This window comes from Branchiostoma lanceolatum, chromosome 7 (assembly GCF_035083965.1).
Source record: "Branchiostoma lanceolatum isolate klBraLanc5 chromosome 7, klBraLanc5.hap2, whole genome shotgun sequence".
Lineage (NCBI taxonomy): Eukaryota > Metazoa > Chordata > Leptocardii > Amphioxiformes > Branchiostomatidae > Branchiostoma > Branchiostoma lanceolatum.
In genome coordinates, this window is record NC_089728.1 from 11,303,260 (window position 1) to 11,327,030 (window position 23,771).

General features: G+C 40.3%; 3 protein-coding genes across 7 annotated transcripts; 2 read left to right on the forward strand and 1 right to left on the reverse strand.

Moving 5' to 3' along the window:
- Positions 1-199: 199 nt before the first annotated feature.
- Positions 200-4,773, reverse strand: LOC136439274 (charged multivesicular body protein 1a-like). Its single transcript, XM_066434595.1, has 8 exons — positions 4,594-4,773; positions 3,832-3,851; positions 3,405-3,482; positions 2,010-2,156; positions 1,699-1,767; positions 1,451-1,510; positions 1,072-1,265; positions 200-925 (listed from the first exon to the last, which is right to left on the reverse strand). Exons 1-8 carry the CDS (start codon positions 4,607-4,609, stop codon positions 904-906), a joined length of 606 nt encoding a protein of 201 aa, XP_066290692.1. The 5' UTR covers positions 4,610-4,773; the 3' UTR covers positions 200-903.
- A 28-nt stretch (positions 4,774-4,801) lies between these two features.
- Positions 4,802-6,620, forward strand: LOC136439273 (small ribosomal subunit protein mS38-like). Of its 2 annotated transcripts, none has more exons than XM_066434593.1 (3): positions 4,802-4,916; positions 5,193-5,311; positions 5,581-6,620. In XM_066434593.1, exons 2-3 carry the CDS (start codon positions 5,212-5,214, stop codon positions 6,195-6,197), a joined length of 717 nt encoding a protein of 238 aa, XP_066290690.1. In that variant the 5' UTR covers positions 4,802-4,916; positions 5,193-5,211; the 3' UTR covers positions 6,198-6,620. The 2 variants fall into 2 exon arrangements, with proteins under 2 accessions (XP_066290690.1, XP_066290691.1); XM_066434594.1 differs by having other exon boundaries at positions 4,816-4,920.
- A 673-nt stretch (positions 6,621-7,293) lies between these two features.
- LOC136439260 (RNA-binding protein 39-like) lies at positions 7,294-23,432 on the forward strand. 4 transcript variants are annotated; one of them, XM_066434571.1, is made up of 17 exons: positions 7,294-7,500; positions 8,479-8,558; positions 10,998-11,044; positions 11,974-12,096; positions 12,388-12,474; positions 13,344-13,367; positions 13,896-13,925; positions 14,812-14,856; positions 15,142-15,280; positions 15,510-15,602; positions 16,246-16,443; positions 16,739-16,804; positions 20,569-20,773; positions 21,048-21,267; positions 21,395-21,500; positions 21,804-21,839; positions 22,224-23,432. In XM_066434571.1, the coding sequence occupies exons 2-17, from the start codon at positions 8,505-8,507 to the stop codon at positions 22,407-22,409; spliced, it is 1,659 nt and encodes a 552-aa protein (XP_066290668.1). In that variant the 5' UTR covers positions 7,294-7,500; positions 8,479-8,504; the 3' UTR covers positions 22,410-23,432. The 4 variants fall into 4 exon arrangements, with proteins under 4 accessions (XP_066290668.1, XP_066290667.1, XP_066290669.1 ...); XM_066434570.1 differs by lacking the exon at positions 15,510-15,602 and adding an exon at positions 15,659-15,751 and having other exon boundaries at positions 7,296-7,500; XM_066434572.1 differs by lacking the exons at positions 13,344-13,367; positions 15,510-15,602 and adding an exon at positions 15,659-15,751 and having other exon boundaries at positions 7,296-7,500.
- Positions 23,433-23,771: the final 339 nt, after the last annotated feature.

The following is a 23,771-nucleotide window of genomic DNA, read 5'->3' on the forward strand; positions in this document are numbered from 1 at the left end:
ACATGTACAATAAGGACTTATTCTTTTCTTTGGACATTCTATGATTTTTGGGGCTCACAGATAAAGAGATGATTTTTGTGCACCTTGCACTTGTAGCATAGCAGCCGTAGTTGGCACTGATAAGTTTTGGTTAACGTTTAACTGATATAATAAACACTAAAATAAAACAGGCCCTAGGACCCTTTCATCTCTTGGGATCTGTAGTAATCAAAACCATTTTAATGATTTAAAAAAGAGAAGCAAGTCCTCAGTGTCGTTCCTTGCAATTACACAATGTAGCAAGTATATTCTGTAAGACATACAAAAAGTCAAAAGCTGTACTTATTCCTATCAAATATAAAAGTTAGGACTCATGAATAATAATTCACAAGCCACACCACTTGATGTACCAAGCAATATTAATAGGATCTCATTTTGTGTATTCAACCTATATTACAAGAAAAATCATGACAAGAAGATAGGGCGTTTGGTCTGTGCATCAGAATTATTCTTATTGCTGACTGTACTGACATACATGTTTAATTGGGATAGAACCAATTATTTTTAAAATGTTACAGGGATCAGTGTCTTTTACAATGCACACCAAAGTTTCCAAATAACTCAGTTTATTCACTTAGGACTTCTACTTTCAAAAGTTTCATATACATGTAGTGCAACTCCCCCTACCCACCTGTTGATAGATATATAATGCCTTGCAAAACCTTATAACCAGGAGCTGTAAGGAGCATTTCTATCTGACCTAGCGCTTGCATCATGTGTACACACTGAAACGACATAAACTGTACATATCACTAACTATGACTGTATCCCTTAGTCTTAGCTATCATTTTATACAAGTAATCTCAGCTTTAAAATGATGCTGTTATCTTGAACACCTCTCTGTATCATGACGACTGACTTGATTTAATTCCGGAGTGCCTGCAACCTGAAAGATAAAAAGACAACTTACTAAGTCAAATGGACACAAGCATTCGCACATGTGTTAAGTCAGGGATACAAACTGGAATGCAAACACACAGACACATTTATGTTCTACTAGTAGGCATAAAACCCTGACATATTTAGTGGTACCTTCTGGACAGGTGGTCCTCCTGTGTCTGTGTCTTTGAGCTGCTGGCTCCGATGGACTCCTGAGCAGGCCCAAGCCCCTCCAGCTGGGTCATGACCTCCAGGCCACTCTCCTCTGCCACCTGCTTGATGAGGTCATCGACCTGGTCCTGAGGGGTTGTCAGTGTAGTAGCAGTTCCCATGGAACTCTCCAAGGTCTAGAGGAAAAACATCAACATTTTTGTTTGTTAGAAAAGAAAATGACTCCTTTCTGAATGCAAGGCACCTCTCAAATTGAGAATTCATGATCAAAACAATACTACTAGTACTGAATGCAACATCAGGATGCAGAAACTTGCAGTACATGTCTTGTCTATGAACTCTTGCTTAAGGTTATACACACCTGTGTGTGGACATCCAAGTCTTCAAACTGCTTCTCAAACTTCTCCATCACCTGGCTTACCTAAGAGTGGGGAAAAATCGAGTGGGCGTTAAACCATGTCATTTGCATAAGATTTTGAGGATGAAAAGCATTGTAAAGGGAGATTGGTACACTCACTCAATTGCTATATGCTACAAACCATAGAGTCACAGTAGATTACACAATAGGATTTTGACTAGCTTTAATAACCTTCATACGTATAAACTGACCTTCTGCAGATCCATGGATCCCATGGCCTTGTCCAGTGCTTTGGTCACATGTCCCATATCCTTGGCAACCTGAGAAAATGGAACATTCGATAATTTCAAGCAGGCTCCTGTGCCATGACACTTAATTTACTTACAATAAAAGGCAATGCATATGCCTCAGTACACAGAAGTATATTACGTTACTTTATTACTTGGACCACTTGCTGGCATTGAAGCTGTTCTGATATGACAACCTTCACATGGTCTTGTGGCAGGTTGTACATGCACACATACAACCATCATAGACTACACCAGCCTGCACACTGCCATACCTGCTTCATTGCCACAGCTGACTGTACTCTGGAAGCCACTCCGTCCACCCTGGCTGACATCCGGAGGTAGTTCAGGCCTTCGTTGTGCTTCCTGATGGCATTTTCAGCATAAACCTTAGCAACATCCATGTTCTTCTGCTGCAGGGCCTAGGGAAATAAATTCACTCACAATTTCTCATCATATACTCGTGCATGTACTAAAAACTGTCCAGGGGCATATTATCATGTGCATTGTTTAATGCATCACAAGTACCATAACTTAAGATATACAGTCAAACCTGTATTAGCGGTCACCTTTGCATAGCGGCCACCTGCCCATAGTGGTCACTTTTTGTCGGTCCCTTGGATTTTTCCCATTGACGTAAGCATTAAGAATTCGTATATAGTGGTCACTGTCCAACGCGGTCGCGGCCACACGGTTTTCGGTCCCGCGGGTCTGGAAACACTGCCGATAACAGTCCCGGCGCATGGTCGCCGCAAGATTTCTTTCAAATCTCGGCCGAAAAATATTGTCATTATACTTTTTTTATAGCAGTGTTACCCATGAAAATGTTGCCTATGGTTTTATTTTGCCCCTGGTGAGGGTTTTGAATTTCCAAAACCGCTAAGACGCCAGAAATTTGCAGACAAAGAGAGCCTCTTGTGCGCGGTACATGTTGCCGACGCTTTGTTTACTTGGGTTACTTCACTAGTAGTAGCATGGGCGAGCAGTTTGTCATAAATTATACAGACGCCTTTTATCCTCTACAAAAAGGTTTTAAAGTAATCAATTCTTTGTTTATGTGTTCTCTTCATTCAAAGAATTTCTTTGACGAAATAAGTTTACATATTGTACTATTTGAACGTAGAGTAAAATCATAACCCACACCTACATTACAGTAGACTATCCCAATGACCCTATGACCTCAGGCGCCATTTTGTTTTTCCCCCGCCGTCAAGGAATCCAACCCAAACAGGCTGATCTTACCGTGATCTTCCGCAATTTTTTGCCGATAAATAATGTCACCGCGCAATTGGAAATGACACGGTTGAATTCGGCAACATTTTAAGTCGCATGTGCTCCGGTTTGGGGGCGGATTGACTTGGACTTTAATAATATGCTTGTGGAAAAATCGAGACCGGCCGAAAGCAGTCATCTGAGCGGCGATCGTCGTCTTGTGGAAGTGGTCGGTAGATCAAGTTTGACTGTACACTGTACATGTATAGTTTTGTGAATAAATGTTTCTCAGTGTGGCACTTATTGCTCGTGGTCAAAATCAACAGTTTCTATAGAGCGGCCACCTGTCCATAGCGGTCGATTTTGGCCAGTCCCTTGAGTGACCGCTATAGGCAGGTTTGACTGTACACTCTTTCATAGATACTGACATTTCTTGCCGACAAGGGACATGCACATACCTTCTTCACTTTGGCTTTCTGCTGTTTTTCTTCTTTTTCTGACTTTTTGGCCAACCTGTCCAGCTGCTTGGCAGTAAACTGTCGGTAAAAATTCAACATCAGAAAAGTTTGTACCATATGCATTAGGTAATTTAATGCACAACACTGTACTAAGAACAGATTAAATTCTGTGGTAATGAATAACCTGTTCCAATAGTTATTGGTTTGCTTGAACATAGTACTGATTTGTGATCTAGGGCTTAACTTGTTCAAGTAAAAAATAACACATTGCATCTTGAGGACTTTTGGCTTCGTTATTTTTCTCATGAAACAGTAGTAATGATGATAATCACCATATTGCCTAAGTAGTAGAAATAGAAACAGACATCAGTTTGATAAATACGAGAAACAACACTGGTAGGATAACCAATGATTAAAAAATCCTCACCTTGAGCTGGAAAAGGGTTTCTGAAAAACAAAGACAAAGGAGTGAGCAACAGACATTACACAATCATAGTTCATACTGAAAATAATTCTGTGTGAATGTGCAATACATAGACTGGAGGAGGTAAAAGAGATTATGTAACAGTGTGGTTCAAGCACCACTTACTGACCAGTCTAGCCAGGAGACTGTACTGCTCGCCTCGTGCATTTTGTAGTTCCCACACCATGCCATGAAACGAACCCGGGCTGCCAGCACACAAACCCAATTGCAATGCACTTACCACTAGGCTAAAAGGTCCGGACCAGTTTAAATAGACTGGTCAGTAAGTGGCGCTTGAACCACACTGTTGCAGAGATCATAACAATTAACATTATACTAATAACTTATATATTGGCAACTCATCCCCACCATATTTTGAAGCAGGGAAACAAAAAGCTGTTCTCTACCTCATCTTATACCTGATTACCAAAGTCTTATCTAATTTGTGTTATACACCAGAAGAACAATCTGCTTTGAGTCATTACTTGATCTGATTTAACTTTAAAACTACTATTGAGTAACAAGCTCAATCGTCCAATGGTTAATTTCCTTAGAAACTGCAGACGCAGACAGAGTGCAATTCCACATAGCTGTGAACCTACTGTACCATAAGTTATGCCAGAAGTGTCTTCGGACATGACAACTCTCTGGGTCATACATGACAGTTAATTTTAGAGACTGTGTAGAGTAGAGTAGAGTAGAATTTTCGGTCAGGTAGACTCTTACCGTCCATCTTCGACATTGTGAAGGTAGTATCTGTGTCAGCTTATGAAGCTATGAAATGATATAGTCCACTGGATGCAGTGCAAATCTTAGACCTGTTATCCACGAGCGTTGTTGAAGCACGGAAAGTATTTCAGGTGTTCTGACTCTGACTAACAAACAACACGGAAGTGATCGTTTCCGGAAGTGACGTAATGGTCATGTGGTCAGGCGGGTCTGAAATCATTCAACCTATAACCTCGAGCCCTGATTGGTCAGATAGTCTGCCCCGAACTTGCACAAATGGGACAGAGACGGTGGTGAAAAAAGGCTATTTTTCTCCCTAGGTAGGTAAAATAGTCAAATCTTGTGCTGTTGTACAATCTTATGGTTGATGTTTCGTTTTCAACATTGAACAGTTTCACCGAATAGTCCAGCTAGCTGTCACGACCTTTCTTTCGCTTGCACAGCTCATGCACATGCGTGTGGGAGGGGGGCACCTCGTAACCTTCCCGGATCCCGTGGCCGTGTCCAGTCGAAAATTAGATAATATCATCATGGCCGTGTAAAAAGAGTTATTGGAGCTTCAACACCATTTAAAGTCATTACTTTCTCCAATACAGACCAGAATAGAGTGCAGCCATGGCAACCCTGCTGTGTATGAGGATGTGGAAGCAGTGCACAGTTGGGAGGCGTCTGATGAACACAACTGTGTTCAATAGGAATGCCAGAACACATCAGGGTAAGGAGTGTTTGTGTTTAAACGTTACTCCCATATTATTGCTGCTAACAGTGAGTCTCTGTCAGTTTCATTTTCTCCTTTTTCAATATTTATCTGGTAAATATTTATTTGCTCGAATTGAATAGGCCACCTAGCTGTCTGAAAGTTCAATAAATGAATGTGGTACTAGTAATGTAATAAACCTATGGAAAACGTAAAACAAGACAAGACAATACAGCCAAGTGTTTCATTTCTTTGATCAAACATGTGACTGTTCTCTGTTATTCCAGCAAGCAGTACCTGCATTCTGATGGTGCCTGGGAGTTCTGCTGAAGCTGTACCTAGACCAAAGGAAAAGCCATCAGTGGCAACACAAGCCATTAATTATAACATTCTGTCTGAAGTCAAGGTCCCAATGATGTCATCAGAAAAAAGTGTACTTGTGGACAGTTTGATTTTCCACAAAAGCCCATCCCTCACTCCCTTGGAGTGTAAGCTAACACTTCAGTACTACCTTCCCAGCTCCCAGCCAGCTATTTTCCCAGAGATAACCATAACAGATCCTGCTGTTAAGACAGTGTATGAACTCCCTGTTCAGAAACCAACATCTGTAGAAGACAGGCAGCCAACAGGCGTCCCAGATTTCATTGGAGACACCACCAAGGATACTGTCATAGAGTGTAGGAATGACTTGTTCCGTCGCAGGAAGAAGATGAACAAGCATAAGCTGAAGAAGCTCAAGAAGAGAATGAAGTTTGTACTGAGAAGGAAACGTCTCAAGAAAATTAAGAGAAAGGTTATAAAGCTGAAAGAACGGGTTGAAAACCTGTACAGGAAGTTTGGTATGACCCCTCCTGACAATATAGAAGAACAGTGTAACAAGGTGTACCCCACCATCAGGTGTTGAAGAGGCAGGAATAGAAACTGGTTGAACTCATAGAGTACATGAGTAAACCTAGATGCATTTCAAACATGGATCAATTGTATCAACAGAAAAACTGTTCATTATCATGATACTTGTATAGATGTGCTCAGTCAAGATCATCCCAGCTTTACCATGTTCATTTTGGTGTGCACCTGTTGTACATCCATTCTTCTTATTATTAGATGCACTTATTCCTTGTTTTACATTATGACAATGTTGTAAGTGTATTCTGCAAAGAGACTTTGTCACCAAGGAGGTTAAAAGAACTACCAATACATTTTGACTCTACTTCATATAGAATGATGTAAACCTTGCATTTTAGCATATTTGATAGTACTGTGTTCAATGTCGATGTACGCTGTTTGATTTTGAGAAGTAAAGATCTTTAAAACTGTATACAATAAATCAATGTGTTAGTGTGGGTGTATGTGGACATGGTTAACTATACATTATTAAAAAGCACAATACATGTAACTTCTCAAGATATTGCAGTTCCCACACTTCATCTTGAATCTGTTGGGAAGCTACAGGCTTCACAGCCCAACATTGGAGAACAACATAAACGTTAGTGAAACAAGTGCATGTAAGACATGGTAATGTTACATCCCAGATGAATTTTTGCTAAAAAAAATTCAATAATGCCTCATCCCAAACAATGGGTAGGGAATAATTGCTACAAATATTGGACAGCCGCTACCTGTATCTTTCAAGGTATGGCCAAGCATTTAATGTGTATTTCTGGTCAACATCATTTACAGCTGCAATCACAAGCCGAATCGAGGAGGCTTGATAAAAGTTCCTTGGTGAAATTCAGGATTTATTTTATAAAGTGCTAAACCAACACTTGAATTCTCATTAGCATCACATAAGTTTTTATAGACCCTGTCGCCAGAATAGGTTTTAAATGGGACAGCTATATTGAACCTTAATTGATCCAAGCAAGGAGGTTAAATATAGATGTCCTTGATTCAAGCAAGGATTCAAGTGACAGACTTTCATTGTCCCGAAAAATGGGTCACCACCTCTTCCTTTTGGCGTTGCCAAAAATTGACGTCATTTTTACCCCTGCAGTACATTTTGTGAAACCCGTCGGGAAGAGCACAACCGCGCCATTTTGTTTTCTCCACAGGCACGCCGTGTTTTTCAGACGATCGTGCAAGGCGACGTTTGGCGACTTGGAGGAGGAAATCCACTGTGCGCCGTGTGCATCTGTGCTGACCACTCCCAGTGGTACAAATCACTTCTAGGAAGTCTGCATATTTGATATACTGCACAGTTTGTAAAGGTGAGGCCCAAATCCTACAAATTGATGTTATTTTGGCAATTATTATCTTTATTATAACGTAGAGGACGTCACAGTGAAGTGGTGTTCACCAAATTATGTTTCCTCCATATTTCTACATTCGTTAAAGATCTAGTATAGAGATCGCAGAGAAGCTAATTTTGTATAGGTATCCTTGATTTGTATATAAACGGTTTACTTGTGATTTTATGGCCTACGCAGAGTCTGTCCTGACCAGGCGAGTCACATGAGCTGCTAGTGTGGGAAAGCTTGGGCGTGAGGAAGGCGTAACGTTACCTAGCCATGTTCCGCTGAATCTGCTCACATGTAAACGGTACACAGTATTACCAGGTCACCTCCGAAAATGAGAAAAAATTACCAACTTATTTCTCTCTGAGAAGTAGATCTACCGAAACCGATCTACCTCATGCGTAGACAAAGAAAGGTGTGACAGATCCTGATCACCATGTGGCTTCAGTACAAACGCAAGCCCATACCACAAACCTCAGTTTCCTTGAAATTATGTGAAGTAGGCTTTACATGTTTGTCTTAAAATTGTATGGCCTGTAGAAAGTGATCAACTGCCTGGTTTGGTTTTGATGTAAAAACAATTTCAAGCTGAAGCATTGTAAATTTTTGTTTTACATCCAGCATAGATTGAAATAATTTGTTTACATCTTGTCCAAGCAGGTAGGGAAGGGAAATTTTCCACTGGCACGTCTACTTGGACAAGTTGTAAACAATTTCAATCATTTTGTCTGAATACTCTAATTCTTTATTTTAAATTATTATTGAAGAGTTTGTAGCCTATATATTGTAACCGTATACCGAAAGGTTTGATCCACTCACGCCATGCTTCTTTAACATGCTCGAGGAGTCGAGGTATGGCTCTCCTCAAACACAGGGCCTTCATCTTCTGTCCATAATTTGTCTGTGTTCTGTCCATTCAAGTGGTTTCCTTTCTCTCTGTGTCCTACTCAGGCTGTCTGATACAGTGAACAGCAGCCATGGCTGACGACTTTGATGTGGAAGCTATGCTGGAGGCCCCTTACAAGAAAGAGGTAGGTTATCTCTCTGGATATGTAGTAGAATAAAAAGAAGAAGAAAAAATTCAGTCAGCACAGACAATGGCTGTTTGAAGAACACATAGTAATATTAACTTTTCAATGCATCAAATGATCACTGATTTTAGTGAGGAATGAAAAATGAGAGGAAAAGTTATATAATTTGCAAGATAAATCTGTGCTTAGCAGAAATGTTGCTATTTGTTTGCTGATAGGAAAACACAAGCAATGAGAAGGTGACGGTGTATTGAAAAATGAAGTTGGCTGCGTGATTGACTAAAGATACATAGATATTAAACTGCTTTTCTTCTTAAAGTTTAAAGATAACAATCACTTGACAATTTTCCTCGCTGTATAACTATAATTTGTCATGGTAACCTTCAACTGACAAGCTATAATATAACAAATGAATTTTTGATAAAATGTACTGCTCATGGTCCAAATTTATAAAAAAATTAGTTCACAGTTGCTGCATGTAAGGACAGAACTTGAACTTTTTTACTGTAACGTAATTGATTAATCCACTCTTTCCTTTGTACCAAGTGCTCACTTTAGCCCATTGGAGACTTCTTATATTGAATGTGGTATAGTTCATTGCCATGAGACTTAAGATTTGTAGAAATAGGTAGAAAATGTGTTGAAAGCTTTCCAAAACTGATGGCAGGTACTGCAGGTAGATTTCACTTGTTTTTGAAGAAAGGTAACATATTTTGTAAAGACAGAAGCACTGACATGTCTTAATTGCACCAATTCTTTTTATGCTTGCACTCAAAAATGGTACCTTTGTGATATTAAGTGATAGGAAGAATTGAATGTTACATCATTGATTTATAATAAGCTACCCATTCCAATCAATGCTGGATGTAATTAGAAGTAATGATCGAACTCAAAGCTGCAGTGGCCATATAGCACGTTTTTTTATCATCTCAAACCAGATGGCTATTTATGTGACACAGTCACTAGAAGAACATTGTCCAGCATTGACTTTTGTGTCCATTTGTCCAGTTTGACTGCATGATTTAGTGTTAATTGTCTAAAATGTGTAGTAATATCTTTTCTGTTTTCTCCCTAGAGGTATTTTAATGTGACCCCTCTAAGATATTTGGTCTTTTTGACATGAAAAAAACTGATCAACTGCAACCAAGGACATAATTATTCATTGTCTTATATAGGGAGAAGACAGGAATGTTAAACTGTGGATTAATGTTCAAGCTGGACAAATTAGAAGTCTTGTGTATCGGCCCTGTCTGACTGCTGTTGCACATTTCATTCTCTCGTTGTAGACCTCATTGACTTTGTACAGCAACAGTTTGCTTCAAGGCCTACGAGGTAGTGATCATCACCCCAAGTTTGCACACACCTACATCGGCTCTCTCTTACTCTGACAACAGGTTTATAGTATAGTTGTAATCCTAACAGCGTAGACATTATCCTTTGCCAAACAAAGAAGCACACAACTTTTGGCCCATAAGATTGCATGTGGAAGTTTGCAAAAACTACTTTGCTGTAATTTTTAGCTCTTTGGGAAAAGTAATATTGGTATGACAATTGGCAGTTGGGGAATTCCATCTTATTACGTGATGGGCATAATGTTTTGTTGTTCATGTGATATCGTCTTCTAACGCCGTCTTGAGTCATCCATTTCTGCATTCGAAACATCAAAAAGTAATGCTTGTATCAAATGAGCTTATCTAACAGAATGAGATGCAGGGTTTTGCCTTCTCTTCAACATCGATGCCCAATTTATAAGTCATGTAACTGTTGACTCATATTGGAACTGATATCAAATTTGTCAAACTAGAATTCAAAGCTATAGCTAGATATTGAGATTGATAGTTGAAAACAGAAAGAAATCAGTGAACCTTAATCTATAGGACTAAAGTGTGGATCCCCCTCTCGCCCCAGGGTTTAATGAAGCAAGCTGTTGGACACCTCCTTCATCTGATGGCTGCAGCCTTGGGAGCTGACTTCCTGCCGGCTGATCTGTCGCTCTCAATAACTGGGAGTCAATGAGTGGCCTAGTGTATGACAATGATATTGGTACATGGCTAGTGCAACTGGCTCCACTGTGTAGTTAAACCTTCACTCATGGGTGTGTCAGACCTGTCTGCCTAGTCAGGCATCCGTCTCTGTCCAGTGCTTACTTTTATAGGCAGATGAGGTTTTTACTTTATTTTTTTCTGCTCATACATCCTACAGCCAACTTAGCCATCTATGAGCTGGCACAGCCGTGTGGCTTCTAATATTGATGGACCAGATACACATGTGAATGTTTAGTACACTCAAGCAACAGTAAACAGTTCTATTGAATGCAACATTACTGACTGAATTTTATGCTGTTGTTTTTTCTTCCTCCCACCCCTTCCCACTTCTTGGCATCACAACACCCACCGTTGTTGTCACATCATTTTGCTGTTGTGTTTTCGGACCTGATAGGACATCTCCAGCAAGTCCAGCGGTGACAAAGATGAAGAAAGAAAGAAGTAAGTTGTTCCTTTATTTCACAAAGGCAGCGGGTTGTAGATGCAAGATGATATGTAGACAGTACATGTCAACATGGTCCCAGTTGTCTAAACAGGAAATAAAAGGAAATGGAAAAGCTCCTGTCAGAGTTTTGTAACACTGTACAGGATGGTCATTTTTATGTGGGCATGTGTGGTAAAATCTTCAATTGGGATTTGCCTGTGAAGCTAAAAGCTAAGTCCACTGTAGATAGTTTCATCAAAACTGTATAGCATCTTTTCAGGCAAGAAGGATAACAATCTCCCTTATATCGTGTACAAATAGGTAGAGGACAATGTGGCAGATATTCGTTTCTCTAGCCCCATATCAGTGGAGGCCCTATAACTCACAGGGTAAGTTTGATATTACTAATTCAGGCAGGAAATCTGCTACCAAGTTTTGACTACTGAGAGTCCATATCCAAGAGTTTTTCAGATATCCTGCTGGAATTTGTTGTGGTGCTGTAAGCTCTTAGTGTGTGCAATGTGGAGATGCCATGTTGACCTTCTGCCACGGTCATGTTGTAAGTGTGGCCCCAGGTAGCTGAGAAGATGACTGACATAGACATGGTGAAACTTTCTTTTATTAAAATATGTACCTAATGAATATGCAACAATTTAGGGTTGTTTTATCATCACTTACGGTCAAGGAAGGTGAAAGCAGTAGACTTCACTGTTTTGACATATTTAGTGTGTTACACTTTATTTTTTTGTATGTATTGGTTGACATGCCAGTAACATTCGCAAAAATGACATCCAAGTTTCGTTGTTTTATCCCAGAGCATAATACATAATTACGACTTAAAATCAAGGCAGGGCAGGGTACATGTAACAATTACTGGTGGTTTTTGTCTAACATCACCTTTCAATGTGATTGCTTGTGTCTGATCATTCGAATGGTTTCCTGATAGGAAGAGGAAGAAACACAGCCGCAGCCGCTCTCGAAGTCGTGACAAGCGCTCCCGCAGCAGGGACAAGGACAGGCGTCGCTCTCGGAGCCGCGATCGCAGATCTAAGAGTCGTGAACGGAAAAGGTATGTACATGCTGTGATGTTTTGAAAGAATACAGCTGTAGAAATATGTTGTCACTTGTGTACTGAAGCAAAGGCAAATTGCTACCGTACCTAGCTTGTTCCAAGTTCTCTATTCTAGCTTGTTCATGTGCTGTAGTTTTGAAAGTGAGAAATTGACCATGGAAAGCTGTTGGAACAAACTCTTTGTAGTTCAGTTCTTCTTGGGGGGAATGTGTACTATAGTTTGTAAAGAATTTGCAGTCTAGATTTAGCAGGTGTGAAAACATTTAATCCTGACTAAATCAATTCCAGGAAGAGCCGGTCACGGAGTCGAGGACGTTACCGGGATCGCTTCCGAAGAAGCAGAAGCCGCAGTCCTATCCGGGGTGGGCGCTACAGGTACGTTCCTTTGGGTGCTTGACTATGAAGTTAATGTAGAAAAGTTATTTACATCTCCAATGGCTATCTCCAAGGATCAATTTGACATTGTTCATAAAACTTAGAACTTAAGCGTAAGGGATTTTCAAAAGTGAGACAAATAACTAAAAACATCACTCGGTAGTCAGGCAGCTCAAAAAAGAGAAGGAGAAGGACATGCTAGAGAAGGACAGATTTAGCTAGGACTTGCAGCAATTCACCATAAAACCTTTCTCCTTTAACACCCATCCTGTTTAGTGTTATTGTAATCAATCTTAGGGCTTTCAATGTTACTAGATTAGATAGTCTGTTGTATTAGATGACGTCAATCAGCCAGTTACAATTTAAATTAAATGATGGATCCAGGCTAGCCTCAGACAGATATTTGTAACATTAGCAGAGAGCACTACATCAAAGTAGCTTCATGTGGAAAAAAGATAGCAAGAGGTGATAGATACAACATGATGCAGTATTCTCATGTGAAAACATTCCACAAAGCTTTAAGATAACGACAGGACATAACTACACTAATACCATATGTGAAAGATCAAAATGTAAATCCCAATGACAAAAATGTGATAATTAGAAGAATGTTGTCCATTGTTTCTCAAATTAAACCCGAGCCGTATCTGTAGTAGATTTTATTGCGATTTGAATTCTTAGACCCGTCTCAGGTTGTTAAAAATGTGTTTCGGACAGTGGGCATGCTATTCAATAACCCATTTTATTGCTGTGCATTATGTTAAAGATTGGGAAGCTTGTTGAATTTGCAGTTTTACGCGTAAAAGAACAAAGGAAAAGTTGTTAGATACATGAAAGATAGTGACAAGTTGCATTTTTTTCACACGCAGACAAAACTTTGGTGGTCAACCCAGGTATGAATAATCACATCACTAGGGTTACACATTATTAGGGAACCCTGCTAGTTTCTGCTATGGATTAACTCATGTTTGCACCGTGTTCTGCTCTTCTTGCATATATACATTCCTCTTGAAATTTGACATTTATCACTTAACCAGCAACGCAAAAGCCAGGTACTGTGGCCAAAATATGTCATGCTTGTTTGCACGAGCAAAAAGTGTTTTCTCCATTGACTTGTTAAACATGCATGAAAACCTTTTGACAGCCCCGCCCATTAGAACCCAGTAGTTCACATGATGCAAATGGTAGTGGATGAAAATTGAACATATATCTTTTATATATCAGTTGGCATGTGAAACATACATTGAGAAACTCCCTTGATGGAGCTTTACCCAAGTACTCCTATGAGCTCCACTAACCATACCCGAAGCTTCATCTGTGTGGGTTGATAACACTGAAAAGTTTGGTCCACCCCCATATGGGATGAGCAAGGTTGTACCGTAATGTATGCTGAGTTGCAATTATTCTGTCTCCCCATGCAGACAACAGACTAAGCCTGCTGAACAACCAAGGTAACTAAAACTGGCTACGTGGGACCAACTGCTGTTGATACTGTTGATCAAAAATAGTGTGAGAGAAAGAACTGTCAAAGCAGAGAGAAGACACGTTGGAGATTGACCCAGAGACCAAATTGTAATCAAGAGAACAGTGAAAGTCCAAAAAAAAGCTTTCTGTCTCATCCATCAAGAAAAAATTGCATGGCTTGACTACTTACAAGCATTTTAGGCAATCTTTTGAAAATCCAACGCATAACCTGGTGTCTGACAAGGGTCAGTAATGACTGTCACATGCAGTGATTGACAATCAAAAGTGCAAGATGCAAAGTTGTTGCATGGCTTCTTTTAAGCACATGTTGGAAAGACAAGTTTTGATGCTAATTAGAAATACTTTTGTCATTTTAAGGAAAATCTAGTACATAACAATGCATGGTTAATAAAACTTGCTTCAGGAACCTATCTTCCAGGAAGATAATTTTAAGATTCCTTATGGATGAAATGTAAGAAGACGTCCAAGTTGCACCCATCTTACAGCAGATTGATCAGTTTGTTCCTCAACTTGGCATTGCATCTATGTAAAATGAAACGTGCTATTAAATGTGTTAATCATGCATGATGCCTACAACTACACAAACGGAACTCTGGGTTTATACCTTCAGAATTCTGTAGTAGCAGGCTTTGTAAGCTGTTGTTCTGGGGACACAGGGCTATAGACTCCGATGTCTGCTTCTTACTATCAGCCCCGGGCATACTTTCTGTCTTAGTAACCTAGAAAATAAATGCTTCTGATGTCAGTGACTAATACTGATGTCAATGACTTAACTCACTTCCTCTGTCAGATACATACACTGTGTACATTAATGTCTTTCCTTGACTAAATTTCACGTCAATTTCTTTCCAGGGCTCGCAGTCCGAAGAAGAAGTCCAAGTCTAAAAGTCCTTTGAGGTGAGTTTTACTGAAGGATTGTAAGAATCAAACCTCATGTGAATTATGTTAAGAATCCAAGAAAGTAATGATTCATTTGATTTTGAACGTGCAACCCTGAAAAATTCCCTTTACACCTAAATGTCAAGAGAACTTTATGTTACGACACTGATGAAAGTTCCCATCTAAAATGAACACAGTAACTTCACAGTTGTTGTACATACATGTATTTACTCACTACTGTAGTGGTGACTAAGAAGAGCTATTGTATTTGTCTATATAACATGTTCGCACTTATTTTTGCAGGGAAAATGGTGTTACCAAGGATGAGAGTGGGCCCCAGCTGTCCCCAGAAGAGCGGGATCAGCGCACAGTGTTTGTCATGCAGCTATCCCAGCGGGTCAGACCTAAAGATCTGGAAGATTTTTTCTCGTCAGTTGGAAAGGTATCAATCTCTTGATGTAGATTTGCATCTTGTTAAGCCATGATGGCTATTTGGCATTGTTTTGTTGTACTGTGATGAGGACTAGTGCAGAGATTTATTGTAGATAAGTGTCTGTGACAATGTTGTGTGTGTTCCTAATGTACTAATTACAACTTAGGTTGATTTCAGATCCTGCTCTGCCAGCTGGGTCAGTTGCAGGTTGTGCTGACGTCTGGTTGTTCTTTTGCAGGTCCATGAAGTTCGACTTATAGCAGATCGCAACTCCCGACGCCACAAGGGCATTGCGTATTGTGAGTTTACTGACGCGTCGTGTGTTCCAATGGTAAGGACACAGTTGTCCAATTTTTGAAGCTGCAATCTCTCTTTACTCTGTTTTAGGTTCGTGATGTGCGGTTAGTGTCAGACCACAAATCACGTCGCTCAAAGGGCTTTGGCTATGTGGAGTTTGGAGACAAATCCTCAGTCCCATTGGTAAGGCTACCCCCTCCTAGTGGCATGCAGCTTCTGCTGTTTTTCCAGTGTACTGAATGCAACATTAAATCCATGTCATCACTGTGGGACATGAGGATAAAAGAGTGTTATGGTTCCCATCATTTTCACTCCTTTGCAAAATAACATGTTGAAGAACTAATCAATTATACTGTATATTGTCTCCAGTATATGTAATTTAGTCCTTTGAGACTGACATTTTGAAAACTATACACTTCTTATAACACCGATGAAATGTTTGTCCTGGTATGTGACATTTCTTATCAAAGGGTCTTATATGGCTTCAGTGTGCTAAGTTTTAGGTCACAACACAGAGTATTTGAAGTAGAGTTTTAATGAAATAAATTCTGAAGTATGTGATTGATAAAGCCTAGTTATGTTAATGTTAAGAATATTAGAAAGTAGCGTACGGCTCTTACAAGTATATGTATACATACTATATATATATATATTATATCTGTGTTTGTATTCCCTAGGCTATTGGTCTAACCAACCAGAAGTTGCTTGGAGTCCCCATCATTGTACAAGCATCTCAGGCAGAGAAGAACAGGGCAGCAGCCAACTCCCAGAACCTGCAGAAGGGCAGCTCCGGCCCCATGAGACTCTACGTGGGCTCCCTGCACTTCAACATCACAGAGGACATGCTGAGGGGAATCTTTGAGCCTTTTGGAAAGGTGTGCCATTGCGCTTCAACATTATTACCCTGGCTTTTAAACATTTCTAGAAGCATTCCTTTGTAATGTATTCCTGCCTAGTTAATACTTGAAGTAATGCACTACTACATACAGCAGGCAAAGTAGACCAAAACCAATTAGGGCATTTCATTGATGTTGATGAGTACATCTTGTCATTTGTACATTGTGTGTACAGACATGTATTTTTTTTCTACCACCAGTAGACTTGAGTAGCTTAACTACAGACTTGATAAATTTTCAAATCTGAAAATTGCCACCCTTATTCTACATACAGATCGACAACATTCAGCTGATGAAGGACAGTGAGACGGGGCGCTCCAAGGGATACGGCTTTATCACTGTAAGTCAAGGAAAATGTTATTTCTTTTCTTCCATTCTAGTCCCACTAATTTGTCTATCACAATTCAATCAATTGTGATATTTAAGTACAGTCAAACCTGCCCACGGCGACCACCCGGCGGACCGAGCAAAAACGGTCGCGATGGACAGGTGGTCGCCATGAAGAGGATTCCACTCACATGTTTCCAGGTCGAGGTTTTCAAATACGGTACGTAAATGGATGGAAAATCATGTGAATTTAGACAGCATGACCCCCACCAGATTCAATTCTCATTGACAGAAAGATCCTACAAAAATTACATTTTCCGTTATCGTTGTTATAATTGTATACCGCTAGAGTCGATTCCACATTACCGAGAGGGTGTTTGTTGCCTTTTGTTCTAACATTTACAAAACCTTTGTAACAATCTATGTGAGATAAGTAACTGTTAAGAACAATTTCCAACATTCATGTGATGTTCTAAATATTTTCTGCTGTGTTCCAACAGGTTAAAAAAAATTCAACATTGAACACATTATTTGTATTAGTTTCTAAACTGTTGCAACATAGATTGATCATTTGTTTGAACATGTTCCAACATTCTACAAAAATGGTATAACTGGGTCAGTGGGCTGGGAACAGGCCAATTCACACATCCCTTCAAAGTATAGGGGATTAGGCCTAGGTGCCACACACAGACACCTCAAAACAAAAGAGTTGCCTGTGTCCAGACGTGAAATCTAAAAATATACAGAGGCAGACAATAGAGCGTGATTAGCACCTACTTTTATGGGGGCAATATCCCAAATCTACCATTTTGAGAATGATACAAAATGTTGGAACATGTTCCAACAGTGAAACAATCACACAGATGTTTGGAACTTGTTCTAAATAAAGAGATATTTGTGCAAATACTTTCATACTATTACCAAAATATATAGATGAGTTCAGACATGTTCAAACTTTCATTTCCAATTGTTTGAACAGTCTGGAATTATTTTGACTGAAATAGTCTTTTCTCTAAAATTGTTCAAACTTATTAGCAATATCATCTGAAAACCCTCTCGGTGACATGGAATTGACTCTACATCGTGTACAAAGTTTCGCTATAATTTTGACTACAAAACAATGGTTGCCTCGATGATCTCACAGACACAGCGCCCTCTCGCATTCACACGTTACATTAAATAGTACACACACACACGCACATCATCGAAGTTTTAAGGCTTAAGACAAATCCCTGGAAAACACCTGCTGGCCCCAGCCTTTTTTGGGGCGCCGACCGCTGGCCGGATAAAAGGGGCAAAAAGTTCTCGATCTAACAACTAAAGATAAAAACGGATCGGTGTGATTTCGTCGCGCCGCGCCGTCAAGCTCTGTGCGACCGCCTCTAAAGGTATTATTTATTTTAAGTCAGTGCAACAGAACGCACAGCGTCCAGTAAAGGTTTGTGAGAGTCATGGAAATAAGAAGAAAATAAGAATATTAATTTTCATCAATAACTAGAGTATTCGTAATGTTCATACACAAAAGCATCGTGTTTTAGAAAGGTCAGCGGTACGCCAAGTCCGGGCCGCGCCAAATCCAAGATGGCGTCGGGACCAAGGAACAATATTTCTCGCCCGATGTTTTGCCCGCCGCGAAGTAATTTTTCGTCGGAATTTAGTAAGACACAGACACATTTTTGTTGAAAATACAAGAAATAGATAGTAATTTCTGTAAAATCTGACTTTTTGACGCAATGCACTACGTAGTTGTTTTGAAAATTGAGTTTAAACCGAACTGAGTTTGCGATAAACTTTAAAGATTACGATAGGCACAACAACATCACAAACATGTCTTTACAATGTTTATAAGGGGAACGTTTTATTAAAGCACTTCATGGAGGAATCGATGCTATGCAGGGCTCCAGACTAACTTTTAGGCCTAGGAGCACTGTGCTCCTAACTCAAAAAAGTTAGGGGCACCAGCAAAAATCTAGGGGCACCACTACAAAAAGTTGGAAGAACAAGCAAAAGTCTTGGCTATACCAAATAATACTCCTATTAATCATTGTTATACGTTAACAACCGGGAATAAAGTATTTGAATAGATCATAAAAGATAAAAACCTACATTGATGGTGCAGAACAATTGGCAATTCAATTCATTCAATACCTTCCTACATACTGATACTAGTACGATGGATTTTTAGAAAAATTGGGCATAGGTTCCCCGGCTGGCCCCTATCCGGGGGCCACGGTGCCTCAAGTTCAACAAGTTGAAAAATACACAATGGTATTTTTTACTTGGAACAAGGCAGGTAATGATTCACATAACCTTGAATGATAAATAAATAGATGACTCTAGAACTTATCTATTGGGTTCATGACCAAAACAAATAAAGTCATATTCCATAATTTGAAACTTCACTGCTGGCATCAAGTTCAACATTTTTACAGGCATTTCTTTTCTTTTTACCCTCACCCTCTGTCTACAGATAATCCAAAATACTTTAATATCCTTAAAATTCTTGCTCAAAATAGTATCAAAAATGATCTGTTTGTGCCGACCCAGTCAAATCGGGAACTTCGAAACGCGTAGTTCAAATTTCGCGCGTCAGGACCGCGCGGCGCCGTCATCCAATGACAGGCAGACCGCATGGGGAAAGCTTTGTGATTCGCCGCTGTGCAGTATAGACAGCAGCAGAATGAAAGTACATGCAGCACCATAACAACGGGCAGGTAATGAGCTTTGAAATGATACCGGTGACAAAAGGAAAATTTGATATTTTTTTAAATAAAACTCCACTTGAATTGATTCATCAATTTTTGATCGTAAAAATCATCGCTTGAACAGGTATAAATATGACCGCAGGAAACAAGCCTTTCATTCTGCTGCGGTCTATTTTTCATAAACATCATGGCCGCCATTGTCATTGAAAGCAGCGAGCGTCCGGCGAGCGCTCACTTTCATCGACAAAGTTTTGGCGTTTGAAACATTTTACAAATCAAACAAATACACCACGAAGGAGAGAAACTTATATCCTTTATTTCTATGGGTAACTTTGCCACTAGGAACGGATAGTTTTTGTACCGCGGGTGTGGGAACATGATAGAAAATTCACCGACGATATTCGCGGTAGCATTGGATACCTATATTTTCGGCTTACCGCTTAGTTCTGCAGCCATTATCCTGGCGCAGGTCTTAATTTTGGATTGTCGCACCGTGCGACCGTGATTTTGAATCTAGTCGCATTCTCAAGAAACTGGTCGCATACATATTGTGTGCGAGTCGCACTCACGAGCGCTGCTATGACATTGCTATTCCATATATTTTTGTCCTTATTTTTGTCCTTCAAAGTCTTGAAAACTTTTCAGTGAAATCCGACAGCAAAATGATCCGATGTCACCACACGCTTGAAAATTAGGCGGCCGCCATGGGCAGGGATTGTGCTCTGTGCAGTCCCAGTTAGTGGCGGTCGCGGTCGCGTTGGACAGGTGGTCGCCTTGGGCAGGCAGCTTAATGCTTGTGCCTATGGGGAAAATTTTCGGGACCGAGAAAAAGCGGTCGCCATGGCCAGGTGGTCGCGTTGAAAAGGTGGTCGCCTAGGCAGGTTTGACTGTATCAACAACTTAGTGTATAGTAAATATGTGTGCGTGGCCAAACGTGTGATCCTGTGAAAATTAAGATGTTATTTCCCAGTGGTGATTGAGCCATAGTCCTTTACAATAGTATTCAGGTGAACAAGGGCTGCCTTTCCCTGCCATGTACATAACTCTGTGTTTGTTACTGTGTGCCCTGCAGTTCCACGATGCAGAATGTGCAAAGAAAGCCCTTGAACAGCTGAATGGGTTTGAGCTGGCAGGCAGGCCCATGAAGGTGGGGCATGTGACGGAGCGGTCAGACGCAGGAGCAGCAACGTCCTTTCTGGACAGCGATGAGCTGGAGCGGACAGGCATCGAACTGAGCACTACTGGGCGTCTCCAGCTCATGGCTAAGCTGGCTGAAGGTTAGGAGAACCTTAGCATTTCAGCTTGGTATCATTTGGACTGATGTTTCTTGGAAGATGACTCCTGAGATCCCTGTAGTAACTGTTCTCCCTTTTCTTTTTGTTACCTTTAGTCACACTCATTCAGGATAAAGCAGCCTGAACTTGAATTGTTATTGTAGTCTGACCATGAACCAAAGTCTTTTCCTTTTAGTACCTCAATTCACACAAATCGAGGATTAAAAAGCTCAAGAGGTGATTGTAGTTTGACCATGTATTATCCATACATACTCAGGCACTGGGTTTGAGATGCCAGCTGCAGCCCAGTCAGCGTTGAACATGCCCATGGCTAGCCTGACAGGCCTGCCCACCCTTCCTGGGGCAGGAGGACCAGGGGTGGCCGCCCCTGCAGGGGTCATGCCTGCAGCAGGACAGCAACCACCTCCTCCACCTGTACCCATCCCTGCCTACGCCACACCATGTTTCCAACTCTCCAATATGTTTGACATCAAGATGTAAGTATCAGAACCAGTTATTTGTTGAGCTGTGGGGCCTGCATTTCTATAGCTGGTGCTCATTTGTAACTACTACTGTTGAAGAGTTTGTATTGATTGAAAGATGTGTATTACTTGTCTCTTGCAGGGAAAACAGTCAAAACTGGGACCTGGAGATCAGGAATGACGTGGTTGAGGAGTGTACCAAGCACGGGGGTGTTCTGCACGTGTTTGTGGATAAAAACTCTGACAACGTGAGTCTTCACACACATTTTCATTTTGTAAACCTCTCTCAACATTTAAAGTCTGATTAGCTGTTGTTGTTAAGTGACCTTTGTAAATTTGAAGTGGTCTTCTTGCTAGCTGCACACATGAACAGTAGTACCTTTTAGGGCTGCTGTTTATCAGTCAGCCCATGTCTAATTTACTCTAAAGCTTTACTTCTTTCAGAAGAGTGACATGAGGGGCAGAGGAAATTTGTTCAAGATTTAATTACTTGATTATCTGATACACAACACATTTTGTCAAAAAAGCTATGAATTTTTTTTTCTGTGCAGACTGCTGATCCATTGCAAGGAGGAGAGCAATCACAGGTCAGTATAGAATTGTTGATGTTGCTGTTGTGGACATAACATTAAATACAAGTGGCAGATCATAAGGCAATCCAAGCATTCAAGGCTTTAACTTGTGCCCCTATGACCATTATTAGTGAAAAATCTTGTGCAAAAATCTTGAAAACTGAAAATCTTTAAAATGCTGACCAGGTTATTACCTTTGTGACCAAGTTTTGCTTACTTGACACTTTTTGTGCAACTTATCTGGTTTGCCAAGAGCTTCCTAGGCTCGTTTATTGAATGTCTGTAGTATATTTTTTTCTTCTTCTAAATTTAGCTACGTTTTTTTGTGTATGTATCAACATTCACTCCTTCAAATAGAATGGCACAATGAAGGTTCACCATACTTTGTTCTGTTTACAGGGGAACGTTTATGTGAAGTGTCCCAACATCCAGACAGCAGCAGCCTGTGTAAACGCCCTGCATGGAAGATGGTTTGCAGGAAAGATGATCCAAGCAAACTACGTGCCAATAGTGAATTACCATGCGCTGTTTCCTGAGGCAATTACAGCTACAACATTACTGCAGCCTGCGAGTGCACAGCAGTGACTACCCCTGTACAGTTGATGGTCCGTACTTGTCAGAGCACCAGCCCATTGTTTCTGTGTTGACCAGTGCAGATGACTGTCCTTAAGTGAATTTTATCAGCTCTACATGTACTGAAAATGCTTCAGTTCTTCCGGTATTTGTCTTCAGTACAGCCGCATCCGACATTGTCTTGTATATAACTTGTCTGTGAATTTGAAAATAAAAGTTTCGAAGAAAGTTGGCGCTCTTTTCCTAAGAAAAGAGACATGATTTTAGGTGCTCAAGGTTGATTCTTGAGGGATGGAACTATTCGATTGAATTATTTCAGTTGTAACCGGATTTTTTTCTACTCATTACATGAAATTAGATGATTTCTTTTCATGGGGAATTATGATGCAAAGGGACCAAAGTGTACACTATGTGTTTGTCCAGAGGACAGAAGCATTGGCTTTTCTAATTAATCTACCATTCTTGTTTACATATGTCGTAATCACAGGACTATACAAGTTGGAAAGCCTATTTACCCACCCCGGGGTTAATAGAGGATTGTCATTGTTATGTTACATGAAAAAAGTCCTGGCCAAAGGATTTGTTTCTGGAAAACACATAGAATTGTGATATTTAGTTTTTCCACAAGATATTCTGTAGGCAGGGATTCAAATAGACCACGCAGCTACCATGTATTAGCCGTCTAGTTTGGTGCATATCTTGGGCTTTGTAAGTACTGCAACTTCTACAAACAAAACGACAAATACTGCAAAACAGCTTGTAAATAAGGGCCAGTATAAGGGGCCTGTTATAGTAGTTTCCATGGTCAAATATTCAGTTCTTACGTACTAAATCTGCAGGTTGATCAGTTACTCTTGTCTTTTGTTCACATATTAATGTTTGCTCTCTCCATGGCAATGATGGTAGACCTAAGTACACTTGTACATGAAGTTTACCTTATATATGTGGAGACTTTTAATTGTAGAAATGGCCTATGGTCAGGACAACATGGAGATCTTGCAAAGTCATTTATAATAAACCAATTTTCATTACAAAGGTGTACTTTTGCCAGTTCATTCAGACAGAAATAAGATGTGCCCATGGTACTTTGTTTTTGGTGCAAGATAATTTATACCTAGAAGAGAATGCTTTTGTTAATCACTGAGGGGCTAGAGAATAGAACTTTCCAAGCAGAGGTTAGTGGAGAAGGTCGTGACCTTATATAGTGGAGATGGCAGACGAAAAACGGCAGAAGATGAAAAGGTCTGACGAAAAACGGGGCTGAGGATAAAAAGGTCACGATCCTCACTATCCTCTGCTTGGAGAGTAAGAGAATAGATGGCACTGCCCTTTCCCCCCGTAAGACGGTAGAGTTCCATGGCCACATAGTTTTGC